The sequence below is a fragment of the Hyla sarda genome, unplaced genomic scaffold (genome assembly GCF_029499605.1).
Source record: "Hyla sarda isolate aHylSar1 unplaced genomic scaffold, aHylSar1.hap1 scaffold_1685, whole genome shotgun sequence".
Taxonomy (NCBI): Eukaryota; Metazoa; Chordata; class Amphibia; order Anura; family Hylidae; genus Hyla; species Hyla sarda.
In genome coordinates, this window is record NW_026608325.1 from 8,446 (window position 1) to 34,816 (window position 26,371).

General features: G+C 45.0%; 1 protein-coding gene across 3 annotated transcripts in view; it reads right to left on the minus strand.

Annotated features, from left to right (window-relative positions):
* Positions 1–6,427: 6,427 nt before the first annotated feature.
* The window catches only part of GALT (galactose-1-phosphate uridylyltransferase), a 60,183-nt gene continuing 40,239 nt past the window's right edge, over positions 6,428–26,371 (minus strand). The window contains exons 2-12 of one of the 3 annotated variants that reach the window (XM_056552537.1): positions 21,593–21,712; positions 19,859–20,028; positions 19,608–19,683; positions 13,126–13,174; positions 12,879–13,008; positions 12,707–12,763; positions 10,982–11,104; positions 10,619–10,751; positions 8,918–9,001; positions 8,329–8,483; positions 6,428–6,681 (exon numbers count right to left, since the gene is read on the minus strand). In XM_056552537.1, coding sequence (XP_056408512.1) covers positions 6,598–6,681; positions 8,329–8,483; positions 8,918–9,001; positions 10,619–10,751; positions 10,982–11,104; positions 12,707–12,763; positions 12,879–13,008; positions 13,126–13,174; positions 19,608–19,683; positions 19,859–20,028; positions 21,593–21,623 — 1,092 coding nt within the window. In that variant the 5' untranslated portion in view covers positions 21,624–21,712 and the 3' untranslated portion in view covers positions 6,428–6,597. Of the gene's footprint in view, positions 6,682–8,328; positions 8,484–8,917; positions 9,002–10,618; positions 10,752–10,981; positions 11,105–12,706; positions 12,764–12,878; positions 13,009–13,125; positions 13,175–19,607; positions 19,684–19,858; positions 20,029–21,430; positions 21,477–21,592; positions 21,716–26,371 lie in introns of those variants that run through there. The other 2 variants (XM_056552536.1, XM_056552538.1) reach the window with 2 other exon arrangements.

Sequence of the window (26,371 nt, forward strand, 5' to 3'; positions counted from 1 at the left end):
CCTTTGCCTATAGCTGATGGGGACTTCTGTAGGGTACACCATCTGCACAGCACATTGGGAGCGCCCCCTGTTAGGTCAAAAAGATGCTAATGCTGAACATTAATGTTATTCATCCTCCCCCATGTCTAGCAGCCATAATGAATTAGTGGGGTGAACATTTCTCTCGCACATTGTAATGCACTAAGCACCTCGGTGTAATGGCTGCCGGGGGCAGACGCCACGCCGTGCTCCCATCTATTACAATTTGGCGGTAATTGACAGGAGCCTTCTTCACGAAATCCGCCTGTCCGTGGGTGAAGAATCCAGCAGTGTCAAAGGAAGTGAATGGAGATGGATGAGATACATTGTATCACCACGGCGTGCAGAGTAAACACCACCGTAATAAACGCAGCTACAACAAATTATCGTCACGCCTTCATGTATTAGGATCAAATACGTGGAAACCATTCCTGCTGATCACACCGTATACTGAAGAAAAGTCAAGAGCACAAAGGGTTAAGGGGTAGGTGCTAACTCTTACACTGCTGGGAAAACAAAAAAACTTTCAATATAGATCAGATAGATACTATTATAATACTGCTCCTATATACAAGAATATAACTACTATAATACTGCTCCTATATACAAGAATATAACTACTATAATACTGCTCCTATATACAAGAATATAACTACTATAATACTGCTCCTATATACAAGAATATAACTACTATAATACTGCCTCCTATATACAAGAATATAACTACTATAATACTGCTCCTATATAAAGGACTATAACTACTATAATACTGCCTCCTATACAAGAATATAACTACTATAATACTGCTCCTATATACAAGAATATAACTACTATAATACAGCCTCCTATATACAAGAATATAACTACTATAATACTGCTCCTATATACAAGAATATAACTACTATAATACTGCCTCCTATATACAAGAATATAACTACTATAATATTGCTCCTATATACAAGAATATAACTACTATAATACTGCTCCTATATACAAGAATATAACTACTATAATACTGCCTCCTATATACAAGAATATAACTATTATAATACTGCTCCTATATACAAGAATATAACTACTATAATACTGCTCCTATATACAAGAATATAACTACTATAATACAGCCTCCTATATACAAGAATATAACTACTATAATACTGCTCCTATATACAAGAATATAACTACTATAATACTGCCTCCTATATACAAGAATATAACTACTATAATATTGCTCCTATATACAAGAATATAACTACTATAATACTGCTCCTATATACAAGAATATAACTACTATAGTACTGCTCCTATATACAAGAATATAACTACTATAATACTGCTCCTATATACAAGAATATAACTACTATAATACTGCTCCTATATACAAGAATATAACTACTATAATACTGCTCCTATATACAAGAATATAACTACTATAATACTGCTCCTATATACAAGAATATAACTACTATAATACTGCTCCTATATACAAGAATATAACTACTATAATACTGCTCCTATATACAAGAATATAACTACTATAATACTGCTCCTATATACAAGAATATAACTACTATAGTACTGCTCCTATATACAAGAATATAACTACTATAATACTGCCTCCTATATACAAGAATATAACTACTATAATACTGCTCCTATATACAAGAATATAACTACTATAATACTGCCTCCTATATACAAGAATATAACTACTATAATACTGCCTCCTATATACAAGAATATAACTACTATAATACTGCCCCTATATACAAGAATATAACTACTATAATACTGCCTCCTATATACAAGAATATAACTACTATAATACTGCCTCTATATACAAGAATATAACTACTATAATACTGCCTCCTATATACAAGAATATAACTACTATAATACTGCTCCTATATACAAGAATATAACTACTATAACGCTGCTCCTATATACAAGAATATAACTACTATAACGCTGCTCCTATATACAAGAATATAACTACTATAACACTGCCCCTATATACAAGAATATAACTACTATAATACTGCTCCTATATACAAGAATGTACTATAATACTGCCCCTATATACAAGAATATAACTACTATAATACTGCTCCTATATACAAGAATATAACTACTATAATACTGCCTCCTATATACAAGAATATAACTACTATAATACTGCTCCTATATACAAGAATATATCTACTATAATACTGCCTCCTATATACAAGAATATAACTACTATAATACTGCTCCTATATACAAGAATATAACTACTATAATACTGTCTCCTAAATACAGGAATATAACTACTATAATACTGCCCCTATATACAAGAATATAACTACTATAATACTGCCCCTATATACAAGAATATAACTACTATAATACTGCCCCTATATACAAGGATATAACTACTATAATACTGCCTCCTATATACAAGAATATAACTACTATAATGCTGCTCCTATATACAAGGATATAACTACTATAATACTGCTCCTATATACAAGAATATAACTACTATAATACTGCTCCTATATACAAGAATATAACTACTATAATACTGCTCCTATATACAAGAATATAACCTCTATAATACTGCCTCCTATATTTCAAGAATATAACTATAATACTGCTCCTATATACAAGAATATAACTACTATAATACTGTTCCTATATACAAGAATATATCTACTATAATACTGCTCCTATATGCAAGAATATATCTACTATAATACTGCTCCTATATGCAAGAATATATCTACTATAATACTGCCTCCTATATACAAGAATATAACTATAATACTGCTCATATATACAAGAATATAACTACTATAATACTGTTCCTATATACAAGAATATATCTACTATAATACTGCCCCTATATACAAGGATATAACTACTATAATACTGCCTCCTATATACAAGAATATAACTACTATAATACTGCTCCTATATACAAGAATATAACTACTATAATACTGCTCCCTATATACAAGAATATAACTACTATAATACTGCTCCTATATACAAGAATATAACTACTATAATACTGCTCCTATATACAAGAATATACCTACTATAATACTGCTCCTATATACAAGAATATAACTACTATAATACTGCTCCCTATATATAAGAATATAACTACTATAATACTGCCCCTATATACAAGAATATAACTACTATAATACTGCCTCCTATATACAAGAATATAACTACTATAATACTGCCTCCTATATACAAGAATATAACTACTATAATACTGCTCCTATATACAAGGATATAACTACTATAATACTGCCTCCTATATACAAGAATATAACTACTATAATACTGCTCCTATATACAAGAATATAACTACTATAATACTGCCTCCTATATACAAGAATATAACTACTATAATACTGCTCCTATATACAAGAATATAACTACTATAATACTGCTCCTATATACAGGAATATAACTACTATAATACCGCTCCTATATACAAGAATATAACTACTATAATACTGCCTCCTATATACAAGAATATAACTACTATAATACTGCCTCCTATATACAAGAATATAACTACTATAATACTGCCTCCTATATACAAGAATATAACTACTATAATACTGCCTCCTATATACAAGAATATAACTACTATAATACTGCTCCTATATACAAGAATATAACTACTATAATACTGCCTCCTATATATAAGAATATAACTACTATAATACTGCCCCTATATACAGGAATATAACTACTATAATACTGCCCCTATATACAAGAATATAACTACTATAATACTGCTCCTATATACAAGAATATAACTACTATAATACTGCTCCTATATACAAGAATATAACTACTATAATACTGCTCCTATATACAAGAATATAACTACTATAATACTGCTCCTATATACAAGAATATAACTACTATAATACTGCTCCTATATACAAGAATATAACTACTATAATACTGCCTCCTATATACAAGAATATAACTACTATAATACTGCCTCCTATATACAAGAATATAACTACTATAATACTGCTCCTATATACAAGAATATAACTACTATAATACTGCTCCTATATACAAGAATATAACTACTATAATACTGCTCCTATATAAAGGACTATAACTACTATAATACTGCTCCTATATACAAGAATATAACTACTATAATACTGCTCCTATATACAGGAATATAACTACTATAATACTGCTCCTATATACAAGAATATAACTACTATAATACTGCCCCCTATATACAGGAATATAACTACTATAATACTGCTCCCTATATACAAGAATATAACTACTATAATACTGCTCCTATATACAAGAATATAACTACTATAATACTGCTCCTATATACAAGAATATAACTACTATAATACTGCTCCTATATACAGGAATATAACTACTATAATACTGCCCCAATTTACATATATTAAGTGTCGCATGTTGTGGGTTAAAGGGGTACTCCCATGGAATTTTTTTAATTTTTATTTTTTAAATCAACTGGTGCCAGAAAGTTAAACAGATTTGTAAATTACTTCTATTAAAAAATCTCAATCCTTCCAGTACTTTTTAGGGGCTGTATACTACAGAGGAAATGCTTTACTTTTTAGATTTCTCTGATGTCATGACCACAGTGCTCTCTGCTGTCCATTTTAGGAACTGTCCAGAGCAGGAGAAAATCCCCATAGCAAACATATGCTGCTCTGGACAGTTCCTAAAATGGACAGCAGAGGTCAGCAGAGAGCACTGTGCTTCTGACATCAGAGAAATCTAAAAAGTAAAGCATTTCCTCTGTAGTATACAGCCCCTAAAAAGTACTGGAAGGATTAAGATTTTTTAATAGAAGTAATTTACAAATCTGTTTAACTTTCTGGCACTAGTTGATATTAAAAAAAAAAAAAAGAAGTTGTCCACGGGAGTACCCCTTTAATCTGTATATAATTATACTTTCTCTCGTGCTCCTGACCCTCTTATCGGAAGGTCTGGCGTTGCGTTTGTGGTCGCGGTCGGCCCGGTTGGGATTGATCAGGTGACCCCGGCTTTGACTATGTAAATTAGATCATTTCCTCCGTTCTGTAATGAGGGATCGGAGGATTCAGCGGGTTACGTCCTGCGCCCGTCTCCTCGCCGCTAATTAACATTGTGCGCTGACCTCTCTGCCGCAGTGACAAGTGGAGGATCCTCAGAACGGCCAATTATCCCGTATACTCCGGAGGACGAGGAGACGTACAAAGAGGCGCTGACTTGTAAGGACTCCGCAGAATCATTCTCCCGTCTCAGAAGAGGTTTAGCGGAGTCTGTAATTTAATAACACGGAGACACAAAGGGCTGAATCATCTGCTGTCCTGCAGCGCCACCTCCTGGACACAAACAGACATGGTTACTTTATACTACAAAGAGGTAATATGAGGTTCTGCAGCAGCTGAGGTGACATCACTGCTCTCCAGATATCATATATATTATACAGGAGATGACATCACCGCTCTATATATATACTGTATACTCTATAGATGTGACCTCACCGCTCTATATATACTGTATACTCTATAGATGTGACATCACCGCTCTATGTATACTGTATACTCTATAGATGTGACATCACCGCTCTATGTATACTGTATACTCTATAGATGTGACCTCACCGCTCTATGTATACTGTATACTCTATAGATGTGACCTCACCGCTCTATGTATACTGTATACTCTATAGATGTGACATCACCGCTCTATGTATACTGTATACTCTATAGATGTGACATCACCGCTCTATGTATACTGTATACTCTATAGATGTGACATCACCGCTCTATGTATACTGTATACTCTATAGATGTGACCTCACCGCTCTATGTATACTGTATACTCTATAGATGTGACATCACCGCTCTATATATATACTGTATACTCTATAGATGTGACATCACCGCTCTATATATATACTGTATACTCTATAGATGTGACATCACCGCTCTATATATATACTGTATACTCTATAGATGTGACATCACCGCTCTATGTATACTGTATACTCTATAGATGTGACATCACCGCTCTATATATACTGTATACTCTATAGATGTGACATCACCGCTCTATGTATACACTGTATACTCAATAGATGTGACATCACCGCTCTATATATACTGTATACTCTATAGATGTGACATCACCGCTATATATATATACTGTATACTCTATAGATGTGACATCACTGCTCTATATATATATATATATATATATACTGTATACTCTATAGATGTGACATCACCGCTCTATATATATACTGTATACTCTATAGATGTGATATCACCGCTCTATATATACTGTATACTCTATAGATGTGACATCACCGCTCTATGTATACTGTATACTCTACAGTTGTGACATCATCAATCTTCCCCTTGTAGGAGAACATCAGTTCTTAGTGAAACAAAATGAGATGTAGAAATATGTAGAAATAAGAACATTTCTTGTATAATTTCTCTTATAACTGTACAGAGCGGACAGACTGATGACACACAGACAAATACAGGACATGCTGCTGCCTATACGGGGTCACTACTCTGCTCCACCACTTGGGGGCGCCTCCGATGTCCTCAGCTTATAATGTTCTTCAGGAAGGTTTCTCAGACGCTCGGCTGCCTGGGAGGGAAACAGAAAAATGTTATTGAGATGAGGGAAAAGGAGCCTGGACCTAGGGGTTAGCCGAGCAGGGACAGAGCAGGGACAGAGCAGGGACAGAGCAGGGACAGAGCAGGGACAGAGCAGGGACAGAGCAGGGACAGAGCAGGGACAGAGCAGGGACAGAGCAGGGACAGAGCAGGGACAGAGCAGGGACAGAGCAGGGACAGAGCAGGGACAGAGCAGGGACTTCATGGCCCAATACACCGGAGCAGGGACAGAACAGGGACAGAGAATACCGAGATATCATGGCGCCCTCCCCCCCATATGCTGGGATATCATGTCCTCATACACCGAAGCAGGGACAGAGCATGCTGGGATATCATGTCCTCATACACCGGAGCAGGGACAGAGCATGCTGGGATATCATGTCCTCATACACCAGAGCATGCTGGGATATCATGTCCTCATACACCGGAGCAGGGACAGAGCATGCCGGGATATCATGTCCTCATACACCGGAGCAGGGACAGAGCATGCCGGGATATCATGTCCTCATACACCGGAGCAGGGACAGAGCATGCTGGGATATCATGTCCTCATACACCGGAGCAGGGACAGAGCATGCTGGGATATCATGTCCTCATACACCAGAGCATGCTGGGATATCATGTCCTCATACACCGGAGCAGGGACAGAGCATGCTGGGATATCATGTCCTCATACACCCGAGCAGGGACAGAGCATGCTGGGATATCATGTCCCCATACACCGGAGCAGGGACAGAGCATGCTGGGATATCATGTCCTCATACACAGGAGCAGGGACAGAGCATGCCGGGATATCATGTCCTCATACACCGGAGCAGGGACAGAGCATGCCGGGATATCATGTCCTCATACACCGGAGCAGGGACAGAGCATGCTGGGATATCATGTCCTCATACACCGAAGCAGGGACAGAGCATGCTGGGATATCATGTCCTCATACACCGGAGCAGGGACAGAGCATGCTGGGATATCATGTCCTCATACACCAGAGCATGCTGGGATATCATGTCCTCATACACCGGAGCAGGGACAGAGCATGCCGGGATATCATGTCCTCATACACCGGAGCAGGGACAGAGCATGCTGGGATATCATGTCCTCATACACCGGAGCAAGGACAGAGCATGCTGGGATATCATGTCCTCATACACCGGAGCAGGGACAGAGCATGCCGGGATATCATGTCCTCATACACCGGAGCAGGGACAGAGCATGCCGGGATATCATGTCCTCATACACCGGAGCAGGGACAGAGCATGCAGGGATATCATGTCCTCATACACCGGAGCAGGGACAGAGCATGCCGGGATATCATGTCCTCATACACCGGAGCAGGGACAGAGCATGGTGGGATATCATGTCCTCATACACCGGAGCAGGGACAGAGCATGCTGGGATATCATGTCCCCATACACCGGAGCAGGGACAGAGCATGCTGGGATATCATGTCCCCATACACAGGAGCAGGGACAGAGCATGCTGGGATATCAGGTCCCCATACACGGGAGCAGGTACAGAGCTTGCTGGGATATCATGTCCCCATACACCAGAGCAGGGACAGAGCATGCCAGGATATCATGTAAGCTGTAATGTTCTTCAGATTCTATAATCCGCTCACCTGCTCCGCTGTCAGGTCCCTCTGAGCTTGGGCCAACATCTCGTATCCCACCATAAACTTCCGTACGGAGGCGGAGCGCAGGAGCGGGGGGTAGTAGTGAGCATGGAGCTGCCAGTGGCTGCAGTCCTCACTCAGGTGACTACCCGTTGGGGCCCCTGTAGGAAGAAAAGAAGCAATATGAGCTCATCAGAAGATGTAGGAGCACTTTAGCCCACCAGGGAGGGTTGTGTCTACCTCGTTAGTACTCTAGCCCACCAGGGATGGTTATATCAACATATTTAGTGCTCTCGCCCACCAGGGATGCTTACAGCAGCCCCTCCTGTACTCTAACCCACCAGGTATGGTTGTGTCAACTCCTCCTGTACTCTAGCCCACCAGGTATGGTTGCCCGATGTAGACCCCAAGAATGGTAATGTCAACCCCTTCAGTACTCTTGCCCACCAGGGATGGTTGCATCAACCCCTTCAAGGGGGTCTGTAAGAGGGATGCGACTTCAAGGTGGTAAAGATGCAGGATGACAGACTGTGCACTTAATACGGTCATTTTGGAGAGGTCTGAATTGGGTTTGGGCTCTTATGATGTCACCCACCATGCCAGCCCATGGAGTACGGGAAGGAGATCTCAAACAGGTTGTCGTACTTGCAGAGCAGCCGCTTCATGATTGACGCCAAACCTGAGAAGAGGAAATGAGACGGACATCACAGATGAGTGAGGAGGGCGTGGGGTAAAAGGGGTAACAAGGAGCAGAATATAAGGGGTATTTGGGGCAAGAGGGGAGCCAGACAGGAGGAGGGGTAGGAGGGGAGCCAGACAGGAGGAGGGGTAAGAGGGGAGCCAGACAGGAGAAGGGGGTAAGAGGGGAGCCAGACAGGAGAAGGGGGCAAGAGGGGAGCCAGACAGGAGGAGGGGTAAGAGGGGAGCCAGATAGGAGAAGGGGGTAAGAGGGGAGCCAGACAGGAGAAGGGGGCAAGAGGGGAGCCAGACAGGAGGAGGGGTAAGAGGGGAGCCAGACAGGAGGAGGGGTAAGCGGGAAGCCAGACAGGAGGAGGGGGTAAAAGGGGAGCCAGATAGGAGGAGGGGGTAAGAGGGGAGCCAGACAGGAGGAGGGGGTAAGAGGGGAGCCAGACAGGAGGAGGGGGTAAGAGGGGAGCCAGACAGGAGGAGGGGGTAAGAGGGGAGCCAGACAGGAGGAGGGGGTAAGAAGGGAGCCAGACAGGAGGAGGGGGTAAGAGGGGAGCCAGACAGGAGGAGGGGTAAGAGGGGAGCCAGACAGGAGGAGGGGTAGGAGGGGAGCCAGACAGGAGAAGGGGGTAAGAGGGGAGCCAGACAGGAGGAGGGGTAAGAGGGGAGCCAGACAGGAGGAGGGGTAAGAGGGGAGCCAGACAGGAGGAGGGGGTAAGAGGGGAGCCAGACAGGAGAAGGGGGTAAGAGGGGAGCCAGACAGGAGAAGGGGGTAAGAGGGGAGCCAGACAGGAGAAGGGGGTAAGAGGGGAGCCAGACAGGAGGAGGGGGTAAGAGGGGAGCCAGACAGGAGGAGGGGGTAAGAGGGGAGCCAGACAGGAGAAGGGGGTAAGAGGGGAGCCAGACAGGAGAAGGGGGTAAGAGGGGAGCCAGACAGGAGAAGGGGGTAAGAGGGGAGCCAGACAGGAGGAGGGGTAAGAGGGGAGCCAGACAGGAGAAGGGGGTAAGAGGGGAGCCAGACAGGAGAAGGGGGTAAGAGGGGAGCCAGACAGGAGAAGGGGGTAAGAGGGGAGCCAGACAGGAGAAGGGGGTAAGAGGGGAGCCAGACAGGAGAAGGGGGTAAGAGGGGAGCCAGACAGGAGGAGGGGGTAAGAGGGGAGACAGATAGGGGAAGGGGTAAGAGGGGAGCCAGATAGGAGAAGGGGGTAAGAGGGGAGACAGATAGGGGAAGGGGTAAGAGGGGAGCCAGACAGGAGGAGGGGGTAAGAGGGGAGACAGATAGGGGAAGGGGTAAGAGGGGAGCCAGATAGGGGAAGGGGTAAGAGGGGAGACAGATAGGGGAAGGGGTAAGAGGGGAGCCAGATAGGAGGAGGGGTAAGAGGGGAGCCAGATAGGAGAAGGGGGTAAGAGGGGAGCCAGATAGGGGAAGGGGTAAGAGGGGAGCCAGATAGGAGAAGGAAAACAACCACTTGGGCCATTTTAGGGGTGGGGTGAGAGGAGTGTTTATATATACATACACACACACACACACACACACACACATACATACATACAGGAATCAGTGGTCTTTAATACATACGGAACATTTCTCTCTGTTGGAAATACCTACTGTCCCTTTCTGCGCCGCTGAGGTCCTGGAGGCGGGTCACATGACGACGCGGTAGAAGAAGAGTCTGAAACGGCCAAACTGCCCAGTACGGGACCAGCACCAGCCAATGGTCATTACTCAGCACCAGCCTCTCCTAGAGACATAAGGAAGTGTTAAAGGGGTATTCCGGGTTTATACATCCTATCCCCTATCCAAAGGATAGGGCATAATATGTATGATGGCAGGGGACCCCCGTGATCTCTGTGCAGCCCCCGACATGTGCAGGGCGCTGCCTCCGAGATGGGGACAGGATGTATAAACCCAGAATACCCCGTTAACCCTTATGCTGACCTACCCCCCTTATCCTGTACACAGTGCACCCACCTTCTTCTCCTCCTCTAGTCTTCCATACTCTACTAACATGGGGGTGCCATGTTTCTTCAGGTATTCCCTCTGTGTCCGGTCCTCAGTCTGGGCCTCGTTCGGAAGGAAATTACTCGCCCAGATCTTAAGAAAAGAAAATGGAGCAGAACTGCAGTTTAAAGTATGGGGTACATGGCAGTGTAAGCCCCATCATATGCACCCACTCATTGTGCTGGACCCCCCCTCATCACCTCAATCCGATCTTCACTAATGGAGGGAAAGAATAGGGGGCACAATCACAGGTCAAAAGGTGAGTGAACCGGAGCAGGAGGCCATACAGTGATCCCTCAACTTACTATGGCCTCAACATACAATAGTCTTATGGACCATTGTAAGTTGAAACCACACTCAACATACAATGTACAGACAGTCCAAATCTGTAAAAGGTGTCAGTGGCTGAAGAAAGAACTGACCAATCAGAATGGGCATTCACTGGTAAAACCCCTGAATTACTGAAGTGTATGCACTGACTGGTGTCTGGTAGCGCCCCCTACAGTACAGGGAGGTATTACATGTTCTGTACTCTTTACCTGTATTACTGAAGTGTATGTACAGACTGGTGTCTGGTAGTGCCCCCTACAGTACAGGGAGGTATTACATGTTCTGTACTCTTTACCTGTATTACTGAAGTGTATGCACTGACTGGTGTCTGGTAGTGCCCCCTACAGTACAGGGAGGCATTACATGTTCTGTATTCTTTACCTGTATTACTGAAGTGTATGCACTGACTGGTGTCTGGTAGCGCTCCCTACAGTACAGGGAGGTATTACATGTTCTGTACTCTTTACCTGTATTACTGAAGTGTATGCACTGACTGGCTGTCTGGTAGCGCCCCCTACAGTACAGGGAGGTATTACATGTTCTGTACTCTTTACCTGTATTACTGAAGTGTATGCACTGACTGTTGTCTGGTAGCGCCCATTACAGTACAGGGAGATATTACATGTTCTGTACTCTTTACCTGTATTACTGAAGTGTATGCACTGACTGGTGTCTGGTAGCGCCCCCTACAGTACAGGGAGGTATTACATGTTCTGTACTCTTTACCTGTATTACTGAAGTGTATGCACTGACTGGTGTCTGGTAGCGCCCCCTACAGTACAGGGAGGTATTACATGTTCTGTACTCTTTACCTGTACCAGGGTTACCTGCTCCTTTGGACACCAGGTGAGGGCGGCTCCATGTTACTTTTTTAGGACATTGCGTGTTCTGTACAGGACCCTGATGAAGCTCCTGTCCTCTACATAGACCAGCGTTTCCCAAGCAGGGTGCCCACAGCTGTTGCAAAATTACAACTCCCAGCATGCCCTTTGGCTGTCCGGGCATGCTGGGAGTTGTAGTTTTGCAACAGCTAGAGGCTCCCTGCCTCGGAAACACTGACATAGATAGTGATTACAGCTCCCAGCAGATCTTTATTACTTTTATATGTAAGGATTTGCTTTATCTATATTAGTTATCTACTTATTTTTCTTTAATCCTCACTTTTTCCTATTTTCGGATGACATTTTGGTGCCTTTAGAACCAATTACCAGGTTTCCATAGAGTTCTGGTCCCAACCTACAATGGTCCCAACCTACAATGGTCCCAACCTACAATGGTCGTCCCAGAACGAATTAATATTGTAACTTGAGGGACCACTGTACTTTACACTGCAGGCCGTCACACCTCCACTACATACAACATTACCTGGCAGTGGGGGTGCGGGTTGGAGCAGCCCATCATGGCTCCTTTATTCTCAAAAATCTGGAAATAAAGAAAAGAGATGTCAGATACAACAGGAAAACCAAAGCCACCGAGAATTCAAGCAGAAGAGTCGCGCTGCAGTACAAAGCAATGAGGCAGCTTCATTATTCCTCACCTGAACCCAGGGATAAGTGGTGCCCAAGTCCATGTTTATCTCCGCCCACTTGTCAATCACAGCCCGGACCTCCTCCAAGGACATGAGAGGAAGGGTGATGTCTGACCAAGGATGGAAACACATGACCTGGCTGAGGAAAAGTATAAGGGGTCAGTGGAAGAACGGAAGGAGAAAATGGGGTCTATACAGAGATGGAGGGACCCCGCACTTATACCCCACCCATAATACAGAGAGAGGATAGAAGTACCAGACTCCTCGTGCAGATCCCGCCTGGAGTAATGGATGTTCACTGGGACCTAAAGGATAGAAGAGATGGAGACTGAGATACAATGTAAGGCTGGGGGGTTCGCACTAGGTTTTGTCCCTACCGGGTCCGGCCCCCGTCTCATTCATTTGCATGAGAGAATCGGAGTCAGATCGTGACTCCGGTCGGCTCACTTTTTTCCCCATATCCGTTTTCCGGTATGCTGCAGTTTTCAGTCCGGCTGGAAAACCGGATACAGGTAGAAATGCGCTGACCGGAGTCACTATCTGACTCCAATCAGCTCATTCAAATGAATGACACGGGGGCAGGATCCAGCCGAAATACACGAGCGACTGGTTATCTCCCAGACAGATCCAGTCCCAATATGGACAAAACTTAGCGTGAATGCAGCCTAATAATGACCCGGTCAACTTCATATCTACAGATCCATCAACCAGCGAGCACCCGTGACACCTACAACCCAACCATCAACCAGCGAGCACCCGTGACACCTACAACCCAACCATCAACCAGCGAGCACCCGTGACACCTACAACCCAACCATCAACCAGCGAGCACCCGTGACACCTACAACCCAACCATCAACCAGCGAGCACCCGTGACACCTACAACCCAACCATCAACCAGCGAGCACCCGTGACACCTACAACCCAACCATCAACCAGCGAGCACCCGTGACACCTACAACCCAACCATCAACCAGCGAGCACCCGTGACACCTACAACCCAACCATCAACCAGCGAGCACCCGTGACACCTACAACCCAACCATCAACCAGCGAGCACCCGTGACACCTACAACCCAACCATCAACCAGCGAGCACCCGTGACACCTACAACCCAACCATCAACCAGCGAGCACCCGTGACACCTACAACCCAACCATCAACCAGCGAGCACCCGTGACACCTACAACCCAACCATCAACCAGCGAGCACCCGTGACACCTACAACCCAACCATCAACCAGCGAGCACCCGTGACACCTACAACCCAACCATCAACCAGCGAGCACCCGTGACACCTACAACCCAACCATCAACCAGCGAGCACCCGTGACACCTACAACCCAACCATCAACCAGCGAGCACCCGTGACACCTACAACCCAACCATCAACCAGCGAGCACCCGTGACACCTACAACCCAACCATCAACCAGCGAGCACCCGTGACACCTACAACCCAACCATCAACCAGCGAGCACCCGTGACACCTACAACCCAACCATCAACCAGCGAGCACCCGTGACACCTACAACCCAACCATCAACCAGCGAGCACCCGTGACACCTACAACCCAACCATCAACCAGCGAGCACCCGTGACACCTACAACCCAACCATCAACCAGCGAGCACCCGTGACACCTACAACCCAACCATCAACCAGCGAGCACCCGTGACACCTACAACCCAACCATCAACCAGCGAGCACCCGTGAAACCTACAACCCAACCATCAACCAGCGAGCACCCGTGACACCTACAACCCAACCATCAACCAGCGAGCACCCGTGACACCTACAACCCAACCATCAACCAGCGAGCACCCGTGACACCTACAACCCAACCATCAACCAGCGAGCACCCGTGACACCTACAACCCAACCATCAATAAGCGAGCACCCGTGACACCTACAACCCAACCATCAACCAGCGAGCACCCGTGACACCTACAACCCAACCATCAACCAGCGAGCACCCGTGACACCTACAACCCAACCATCAACCAGCGAGCACCCGTGAAACCTACAACCCAACCATCAACCAGCGAGCACCCGTGACACCTACAACCCAACCATCAACCAGCGAGCACCCGTGACACCTACAACCCAACCATCAACCAGCGAGCACCCGTGACACCTACAACCCAACCATCAACAAGCGAGCACCCGTGACACCTACAACCCAACCATCAACCAGCGAGCACCCGTGACACCTACAACCCAACCATCAACCAGCGAGCACCCGTGAAACCTACAACCCAACCATCAACCAGCGAGCACCCGTGACACCTACAACCCAACCATCAATAAGCGAGCACCCGTCACACCTACAACCCTACCATCAATAAGCGAGCACCCGTGACACCTACAACCCAACCATCAATAAGCGAGCACCCGTGACACCTACAACCCAACCATCAATAAGCGAGCACCCGTCACACCTGCAACCCAACCATCAATAAGCGAGCACCAGTCACACCTACAACCCAACCATCAATAAGCGAGCGCCCGTCACACCTACAACCCAACCATCAATAAGCGAGCGCCCGTCACACCTACAACCCAACCATCAATAAGCGAGCGCCCGTCACACCTACAACCCAACCATCAATAAGCGAGCGCCCGTCACACCTACAACCCAAACATCAATAAGCGAGCGCCCGTCACACCTACAACCCAACCATCAATAAGCGAGCGCCCGTCACACCTACAACCCAACCATCAATAAGCGAGCGCCCGTCACACCTACAACCCAACCATCAATAAGCGAGCACCCGTCACACCTACAACCCAACCATCAATAAGTGAGCACCCGTCACACCTACAACCCAACCATCAATAAGCGAGCACCCATCACACCTACAACCCAACCATCAATAAGCGAGCACCCATCACACCTACAACCCTACCATCAATAAGCGAGCACCCATCACACCTACAACCGAACCATCAATAACCAAGCACCCATCACCCCTACAAACCAACCATCAATAAGCGAGCACCCATCACACCTACAACCCAACCATCAATAAGCAAGCACCCATCACACCTACAACCCAACCATCAATAAGCAAGCACCCATCACACCTACAACCCAACCATCAATAAGCGAGCACCCGTGACACCTACAACCCAACCATCAATCAGCGAGCACCCGTGACACCTACAACCCAACCATCAATAAGCGAGCACCCGTGACACCTACAACCCAACCATCAATCAGCGAGCACCCGTGACACCTACAACCCAACCATCAATAAGCGAGCACCCGTGACACCTACAACCCAACCATCAATAAGCGAGCACCCGTGACACCTACAACCCAACCATCAATAAGCGAGCACCCGTCACACCTACAACCCAACCATCAATAAGCGAGCACCCATCACACCTACAACCCTACCATCAATAAGCGAGCAACCATCACACCTACAACCGAACCATCAATAACCAAGCACCCATCACCCCTACAAACCAACCATCAATAAGCGAGCACCCATCACACCTACAGATCCATCAATAAGCGAGCACCCATCACACCTACAACCCAACCATCAATAAGCAAGCACCCATCACACCTACAACCCAACCATCAATAAGCGAGCACCCGTGACACCTACAACCCAACCATCAATCAGCGAGCACCCGTGACACCTACAACCCAACCATCAATCAGCGAGCACCCGTGACACCTACAACCCAACCATCAATAAGCGAGCACCCGTGACACCTACAACCCAACCATCAATAAGCGAGCACCCGTCACACCTACAACCCAACCATCAATAAGCGAGCACCCATCACACCTACAACCCTACCATCAATAAGCGAGCACCCGTCACACCTACAACCCAACCATCAATAAGCGAGCACCCGTCACACCTACAACCCAACCATCAATAAGCGAGCGCCCGTCACACCTACAACCCAACCATCAATAAGCGAGCGCCCGTCACACCTACAACCCAACCATCAATAAGCGAGCGCCCGTCACACCTACAACCCAACCATCAATAAGCGAGCGCCCGTCACACCTACAACCCAACCATCAATAAGCGAGCGCCCGTCACACCTAATACCCAACCATCAATAAGCGAGCACCCGTCACACCTACAACCCAACCATCAATAAGCGAGCACCCGTCACACCTACAACCCAACCATCAATAAGCGAGCACCCATCACACCTACAACCCAACCATCAATAAGCGAGCACCCATCACACCTACAACCCTACCATCAATAAGCGAGCACCCATCACACCTACAACCGAATCATCAATAACCAAGCACCCATCACCCCTACAAACCAACCATCAATAAGTGAGCACCCATCACACCTACAACCCAACCATCAATAAGCAAGCACCCATCACACCTACAACCCAACCATCAATAAGCGAGCACCCATCACACCTACAACCCAACCATCAATAAGCGAGCACCCGTCACACCTACAACCCAACCATCAATAAGCGAGCATCCATCACACCTACAACCCAACCATCAATAAGCGAGCACCCATCACACCTACAACCCAACCATCAATAAGCGAGCACCCATCACGCCTATAACCCAACCATCAATAACAGAGCACCCATCACACCTACAGGCCAATCAATAACCAGGCACCCATCACACCTAAAACCCAACCATCAATAACCGAGCACCCATCACACCTACAACCCAACCATCAATAGCCGAGCCCCCATCACACCTACAACCCAACCATCAATAACCAAGCACCCATCACACCTACAACCCACCCATCAATAACCAAGCACCCATCACACCTACAACCCAACCAAATAACCGAGCACCCATCACACCTATAACCCAACCATCAATAACCGAGCACCCATCACACCTACAACCCAACCAAATAACCGAGCACCCATCACACCTACAATCCAACCATTAATAACCGAGCACCCATCACACCTACAACCCAACTGGCCAACCACCCATAACATTGCCACCTTCACACATACACCCCACCCACCTATGACCTGGCCACCTGCACAACTACACATGCCCATAAACCGGTACCCTTTGCACCAACAACCTAAACACCCACCATAACCTGGCCACCTTTACACCTACAAGCCATAAGCCCACCCAAAACTCAGCCACCTTTACAACTAAAACCCCACCCATCCATAACCTGGCCACCTACACACCTACAACCCAACCACCTGCCTACCTTCACAACTACAGGCCCACCTGGCCACCTTCACATCTACAACCCACCCATAACCTGGCCACCTTCTCCCCTCTTACAAGCCTGCCGCCTCCTGCCCACACCCACCCATGACCTAACCACCTCCTCCTCTACATCCACCCATGACCAAGGAAGGGGCCGCCTCCTCCTCCTCCTCTACATCCACCCATGACCTAGCCACCTCCTCCTCTATACTCCCCCAATGACCCAGGTGCCTCCTCCTCTACACTCCTTGAGGGGCCTCCTCCTCTACACTCCCCCATGACCCAGGGGCCTCCTCCTCTACACTCCCCCATGACCCAGGGGCCTCCTCCTCTACACTCCCCCATGACCCAGGCGCCTCCTCCTCTACACTCCCCCATGACCCAGGCGCCTCCTCCTCTACACTCCCCCATGACCCAGGCGCCTCCTCCTCTACACTCCCCCATGACCCAGGCGCCTCCTCCTCTACACTCCCCCATGACCCAGGGGCCTCCTCCTCTACACTCCCCCATGACCCAGGGGCCTCCTCCTCTACACTCCCCCATGACCCAGGGGCCTCCTCCTCTACACTCCCCCATGACCCAGGGGCCTCCTCCTCTACACTCCCCCATGACCCAGGGGCCTCCTCCTCTACACTCCCCCATGACCCAGGGGCCTCCTCCTCTACACTCCCCCATGACCCAGGGGCCTCCTCCTCTACACTCCCCCATGACCCAGGGGCCTCCTCCTCTACACTCCCCCATGACCCAGGGGCCTCCTCCTCTACACTCCCCCATGACACAGGTGCCTCCACCTCTAAACTCCCCCATGACCCAGAGGCCTCCTCCTCCTCCTCTACACTCCCCCATGACCCAGGGGCCTCCTTCTCCTCCTCCTCTACACTCCCCCATGACCCAGGGGCCTCCTCCTCTACACTCCCCCATGACCCAGGTGCCTCCTCCTCTACACTCCCCCATGACCCAGGGGCCTCCTCCTCTACACTCCCCCATGACCCAGGGGCCTCCTCCTCTACACTCCCCCATGACCCAGGGGCCTCCTCCTCTACACTCCCCCATGACCCAGGGGCCTCCTCCTCTACACTCCCCCATGACCCAGGGGCCTCCTCCTCTACACTCCCCCATGACCCAGGGGCCTCCTCCTCTACACTCCCCCATGACCCAGGGGCCTCCTCCTCTACACTCCCCCATGACCCAGGGGCCTCCTCCTCTACACTCCCCCATGACCCAGGGGCCTCCTCCTCTACACTCCCCCATGACCCAGGGGCCTCCTCCTCTACACTCCCCCATGACCCAGGGGCCTCCTCCTCTACACTCCCCCATGACCCAGGGGCCTCCTCCTCTACACTCCCCCATGACCCAGGGGCCTCCTCCTCTACACTCCCCAATGACCCAGGGGCCTCCTCCTCTACACTCCCCCATGACCCAGGGGCCTCCTCCTCTACACTCCCCCATGACCCAGGGGCCTCCTCCTCTATACTCAAGGTCTTGACCTCCTATCTTTGCGACCTCCTTAAAGGGGCTTTAGCCTCCACTGTTCCTCACCAGGATCGGGGGCATCAGGCTGAAGGGCAGGGAAGTCATTTTCAAAGATAAAAGTTCCTGTATAGTCGGGATTTACCTTCAGGAAAACAAAAGTGGAAAATTAGAAAATTAAGAGGCCAGAGCTCGGCCTTCATAGAGATCTAAGGTGAGGCCGGGCCGGATCCACAATCATTCTGACCACTGGGACCCAGAATCCTCTCCAATCATTATGTGACGGATGGAGATGGCCGAGCACTGTTCACACACGTTACCTGCCCCCCCGCCCTCCGGGCCCCTGGACACAGCGGGTTCCTGGGATCACGTCTGGGAACATCTTCCTGCGGAGGCTTCTCCAGCTGACCCTGCCATGGGCGCCCCATACGGTGAGCGGACACTAGGACCCAGTCATCATGGAGAGGATTGTACCGGACGTGCTGGTGCTCTGCAAGAGACGTACACAGACAAGCTGCAGTCCTATGTAACACCACAGATAATGTATAGAGGTGACCTGCAGTCCTATGTAACACCACAGATAATGTATAGATGTGACCTGCAGTCCTATGTAACACCACAGATAACAGTGATAACTCTCTGAGTACAGATAATGTATAGATGTGACCTGCAGTCCTATGTAACACCACAGATAACACAGTGATAACTCCGAGTACAGATAATGTATAGATGTGACCTGCAGTCCTATGTAACACCACAGATAACACAGTGATAACTCTCTGAGTACAGATAATGTATAGATGAGACCTGCAGTCCTATGTAACACCACAGATAACACAGTGATAACTCTCTGAGTACAGATAATGTATAGATGTGACCTGCAGTCCTATGTAACACCACAGATAACAGTGATAACTCTCTGAGTACAGATAATGTATAGATGTGACCTGCAGTCCTATGTAACACCACAGATAACACAGTGATAACTCTCTGAGTACAGATAATGTATAGATGTGACCTGCAGTCCTATGTAACACCACAGATAACAGTGATAACTCTCTGAGTACAGATAATGTATAGATGTGACCTGCAGTCCTATGTAACACCACAGATAACACAGTGATAACTCTCTGAGTACAGATAATGTATAGATGTGACCTGCAGTCCTATGTAACACCACAGATAACACAGTGATAACTCTGAGTACAGATAATGTATAGATGTGACCTGCAGTCCTATGTAACACCACAGATAACATAGTGATAACTCTGAGTACAGATAATGTATAGATGTGACCTGCAGTCCTATGTAACACCACAGATAACACAGTGATAACTCTGAGTACAGATAATGTATAGATGTGACCTGCAGTCCTATGTAACACCACAGATAACACAGTGATAACTCTCTGAGTACAGATAATGTATAGATGTGACCTGCAGTCCTATGTAACACCACAGATAACAGTGATAACTCTCTGAGTACAGATAATGTATAGATGTGACCTGCAGTCCTATGTAACACCACAGATAACAGTGATAACTCTCTGAGTACAGATAATGTATAGATGTGACCTGCAGTCCTATGTAACACCACAGATAATGTATAGAGGTGACCTGCAGTCCTATGTAACACCACAGATAATGTATAGAGGTGACCTGCAGTCCTATGTAACACCACAGATAACACAGTGATAACTCTCTGAGTACAGATAATGTATAGATGTGACCTGCAGTCCTATGTAACACCACAGATAATGTATAGATGTGACCTGCAGTCCTATGTAACACCACAGATAACACAGTGATATCTCTCTGAGTACAGATAATGTATAGATGTGACCTGCAGTCCTATGTAACACCACAGATAACAGTGATAACTCTCTTAATGACATATTATGAAGGGGACAGTCCACCCAGAATGTGCTCGTGCGGCTTCAGCCTCTCTGTATGGTGAGAACAGTCAGAGAACATGGGGGAGGAGGATCATATATAGGGGGATACAGGATATAACATGTATAAATCCCCCCAGTTTACTTGCATAATGGTTCTTACCGCTGGGCAGGAAGGGAGAGAGCGGGTCCATCTCATCCAGCACAGGGGGCAGCGCTACAACTCACTGCACTCAGGAGGTGGAGGTCATGCGCTTCTGGTCATGTGATCTAATCATGTGACCTACTAAGTATGTAAACGGCAGAAGAGAAAACCTTTATATACAGAAGAGCAAATAGTGAGGAAGTCTTTTATTTTATATACTCCACATATCTATATACAGGGTGATGTATATACTCCACATATCTATATACAGGGTGATGTGACGTATATACTCCACATATCTATATACAGGGTGATGTGACGTATATACTCCACTTATCTATATACAGGGTGATGTGACGTATATACTCCACTTATCTATATACAGGGTGATGTGACGTATATACTCCACTTATCTATATACAGGGTGATGTGACGTATATACTCCACATATCTTTATACAGGGTGATGTGATGTATATACTCCACTTATCTATATACAGGGTGATGTGATGTATATACTCCACATATCTATATACAGGGTGATGTGATGTATATACTCCACATATCTATATACAGGGTGATGTGATGTATATACTCCACATATCTATATACAGGGTGATGTGACGTATATACTCCACATATCTATATACAGGGTGATGTGACGTATATTCTCCACATATCTATATACAGGGTGATGTGACGTATATACTCCACATATCTATATACAGGGTGATGTGACGTATATACTCCACATATCTATATACAGGGTGATGTGACGTATATACTCCACATATCTATATACAGGGTGATGTGATGTATATACTCCACTTATCTATATACAGGGTGATGTGATGTATAGGGATGTATATACTCCACTTATCTATATACAGGGTGATGTGATGTATATACTCCACTTATCTATATACAGGGTGATGTGACGTATATACTCCACATATCTATATACAGGGTGATGTGATGTATATACTCCACTTATCTATATACAGGGTGATGTGATGTATATACTCCACATATCTATATACAGGGTGAGGTGATGTATATACTCCACATATCTATATACAGGGTGAGGTGATGTATATACTCCACATATCTATATACAGGGTGATGTGACGTATATACTCCACATATCTTTATACAGGGTGATGTGATGTATATACTCCACTTATCTATATACAGGGTGATGTGATGTATATACTCCACATATCTATATACAGGGTGATGTGATGTATATACTCCACATATCTATATACAGGGTGATGTGATGTATATACTCCACATATCTATATACAGGGTGATGTGACGTATATTCTCCACATATCTATATACAGGGTGATGTGACGTATATACTCCACATATCTATATACAGGGTGATGTGACGTATATACTCCACATATCTATATACAGGGTGATGTGACGTATATACTCCACTTATCTATATACAGGGTGATGTGACGTATATACTCCACATATCTATATACAGGGTGATGTGATGTATATACTCCACTTATCTATATACAGGGTGATGTGATGTATATACTCCACATATCTATATACAGGGTGATGTGATGTATATACTCCACATATCTATATACAGGGTGATGTGATGTATACACTCCACATATCTATATACAGGGTGATGTGATGTATATACTCCACATATCTATATACAGGGTGATGTGATGTATATACTCCACATATCTATATACAGGGTGATGTGATGTATATACTCCACATATCTATATACAGGGTGAGGTGATGTATAGGGATGTATATACTCCACATATCTATATACAGGGTGATGTGATGTATATACTCCACATATCTATATACAGGGTGATGTGACGTATATACTCCACATATCTATATACAGGGTGAGGTGATGTATAGGATGTATATACTCCACACTTATCTATATACAGGGTGAGGTGATGTATAGGGATGTATATACTCCACACTTATCTATATACATTGTGATGTGATGTATAGGATGTATATACACCACACTTATCTATATACAGGGTGATGTGATGTATAGGATGTATATACACCACACTTATCTATATACAGGGTGAGGTGATGTATAGGGATGTATATACACCACACTTATCTATATACAGGGTGAGGTGATGTATAGGGATGTATATACACCACACTTATCTATATACAGGGTGAGGTGATGTATAGAGATGTATATACACCACACTTAACTATATACAGGGTGAGGTGATGTATAGGGATGTATATACTCCACACATATCTATATACAGGGTGATGTGATGTATAGGGATGTATATACTCCACACTTATCTATATACAGGGTGAGGTGATGTATAGGGATGTATATACTCCACACTTATCTATATACAGGGTGATGTGATGTATAGGGATGTATATACACCACACTTATCTATATACAGGGTGATGTGACGTATATACTCCACATATCTATATACAGGGTGATGTGATGTATAGGGATGTATATACTCCACATATCTATATACAGGGTGAGGTGATGTATAGGGATGTATATACACCACACTTATCTATATACAGGGTGAGGTGATGTATAGGGATGTATATACACCACACTTATCTATATACAGGGTGAGGTGATGTATAGGGATGTATATACTCCACATATCTATATACAGGGTGATGTGATGTATAGGGATGTATATACTCCACATATCTATATACAGGGTGATGTGATGTATAGGGATGTATATACTCCACACTTATCTATATACAGGGTGAGGTGATGTATAGGGATGTATATACACCACACTTATCTATATACAGGGTGAGGTGATGTATAGGGATGTATATACACCACACTTATCTATATACAGGGTGAGGTGATGTATAGGGATGTATATACACCACACTTATCTATATACAGGGTGATGTGATGTATAGGGATGTATATACTCCACACTTATCTATATACAGGGTGAGGTGATGTATAGGATGTATATACACCACACTTATCTATATACAGGGTGAGGTGACGTATAGGGATGTATATACACCACACTTATCTATATACAGGGTGATGTGATGTATAGGATGTATATACTCCACACTTATCTATATACAGGGTGAGGTGATGTATAGGGAGGTATATACTCCACACTTATCTATATACAGGGTGAGGTGATGTATAGGATGTATATACACCACACTTATCTATATACAGAGTGAGGTGATGTATAGGGATGTATATACACCACACTTATCTATATACAGGGTGAGGTGATGTATAGGGAGGTATATACACCACACTTATCTATATACAGGGTGATGTGATGTATAGGATGTATATACACCACACTTATCTATATACAGGGTGAGGTGATGTATAGGGATGTATATACACCACACTTATCTATATACAGGGTGAGGTGATGTATAGGGAGGTATATACACCACACTTATCTATATACAGGGTGAGGTGATGTATAGGATGTATATACACCACACTTATCTATATACAGGGTGATGTGATGTATAGGGATGTATATACACCACACTTATCTATATACAGGGTGATGTGATATATAGGGATGTATATACACCACACTTATCTATATACAGGGTGAGGTGATGTATAGGATGTATATACACCACACTTATCTATATACAGGGTGAGGTGATGTATAGGGAGGTATATACTCCACACTTATCTATATACAGGGTGAGGTGATGTATAGGATGTATATACACCACACTTATCTATATACAGGGTGAGGTGATGTATAGGGATGTATATACTCCACACTTATCTATATACAGGGTGAGGTGATGTATAGGATGTATATACTCCACACTTATCTATATACATTGTGATGTGATGTATAGGGATGTATATACACCACACTTATCTATATACAGGGTGAGGTGATGTATAGGATGTATATACACCACACTTATCTATATACAGGGTGATGTGATGTATAGGGATGTATATACACCACACTTATCTATATACGGGGTGATGTGATGTATAGGGATGTATATACTCCACACTTATCTATATACAGGGTGAGGTGATGTATAGGGATGTATATACTCCACACTTATCTATATACAGGGTGAGGTGATGTATAGGGATGTATATACACCACACTTATCTATATACAGGGTGAGGTGATGTATAGGGATGTATATACACCACACTTATCTATATACAGGGTGATGTGATGTATAGGGATGTATATACACCACACTTATCTATATACAGGGTGAGGTGATGTATAGGGATGTATATACACCACACTTATCTATATACAGGGTGAGGTGATGTATAGGGATGTATATACACCACACTTATCTATATACAGGGTGATGTGATGTATAGGGATGTATATACACCACACTTATCTATATACAGGGTGAGGTGATGTATAGGGATGTATATACACCACACTTATCTATATACAGGGTGAGGTGATGTATAGGGATGTATATACACCACACTTATCTATATACAGGGTGAGGTGATGTATAGGGATGTATATACTCCACACTTATCTATATACATTGTGATGTAATGTATAGGGATGTATATACACCACACTTATCTATATACAGGGTGAGGTGATGTATAGGGATGTATATACTCCACATATCTATATACAGGGTGATGTGATGTATAGGGATGTATATACTCCACATATCTATATACAGGGTGAGGTGATGTATAGGGTGTATATACTCCACACTTATCTATATACAGGGTGATATGATGTATAGGGATGTATATACTCCACATATCTATATA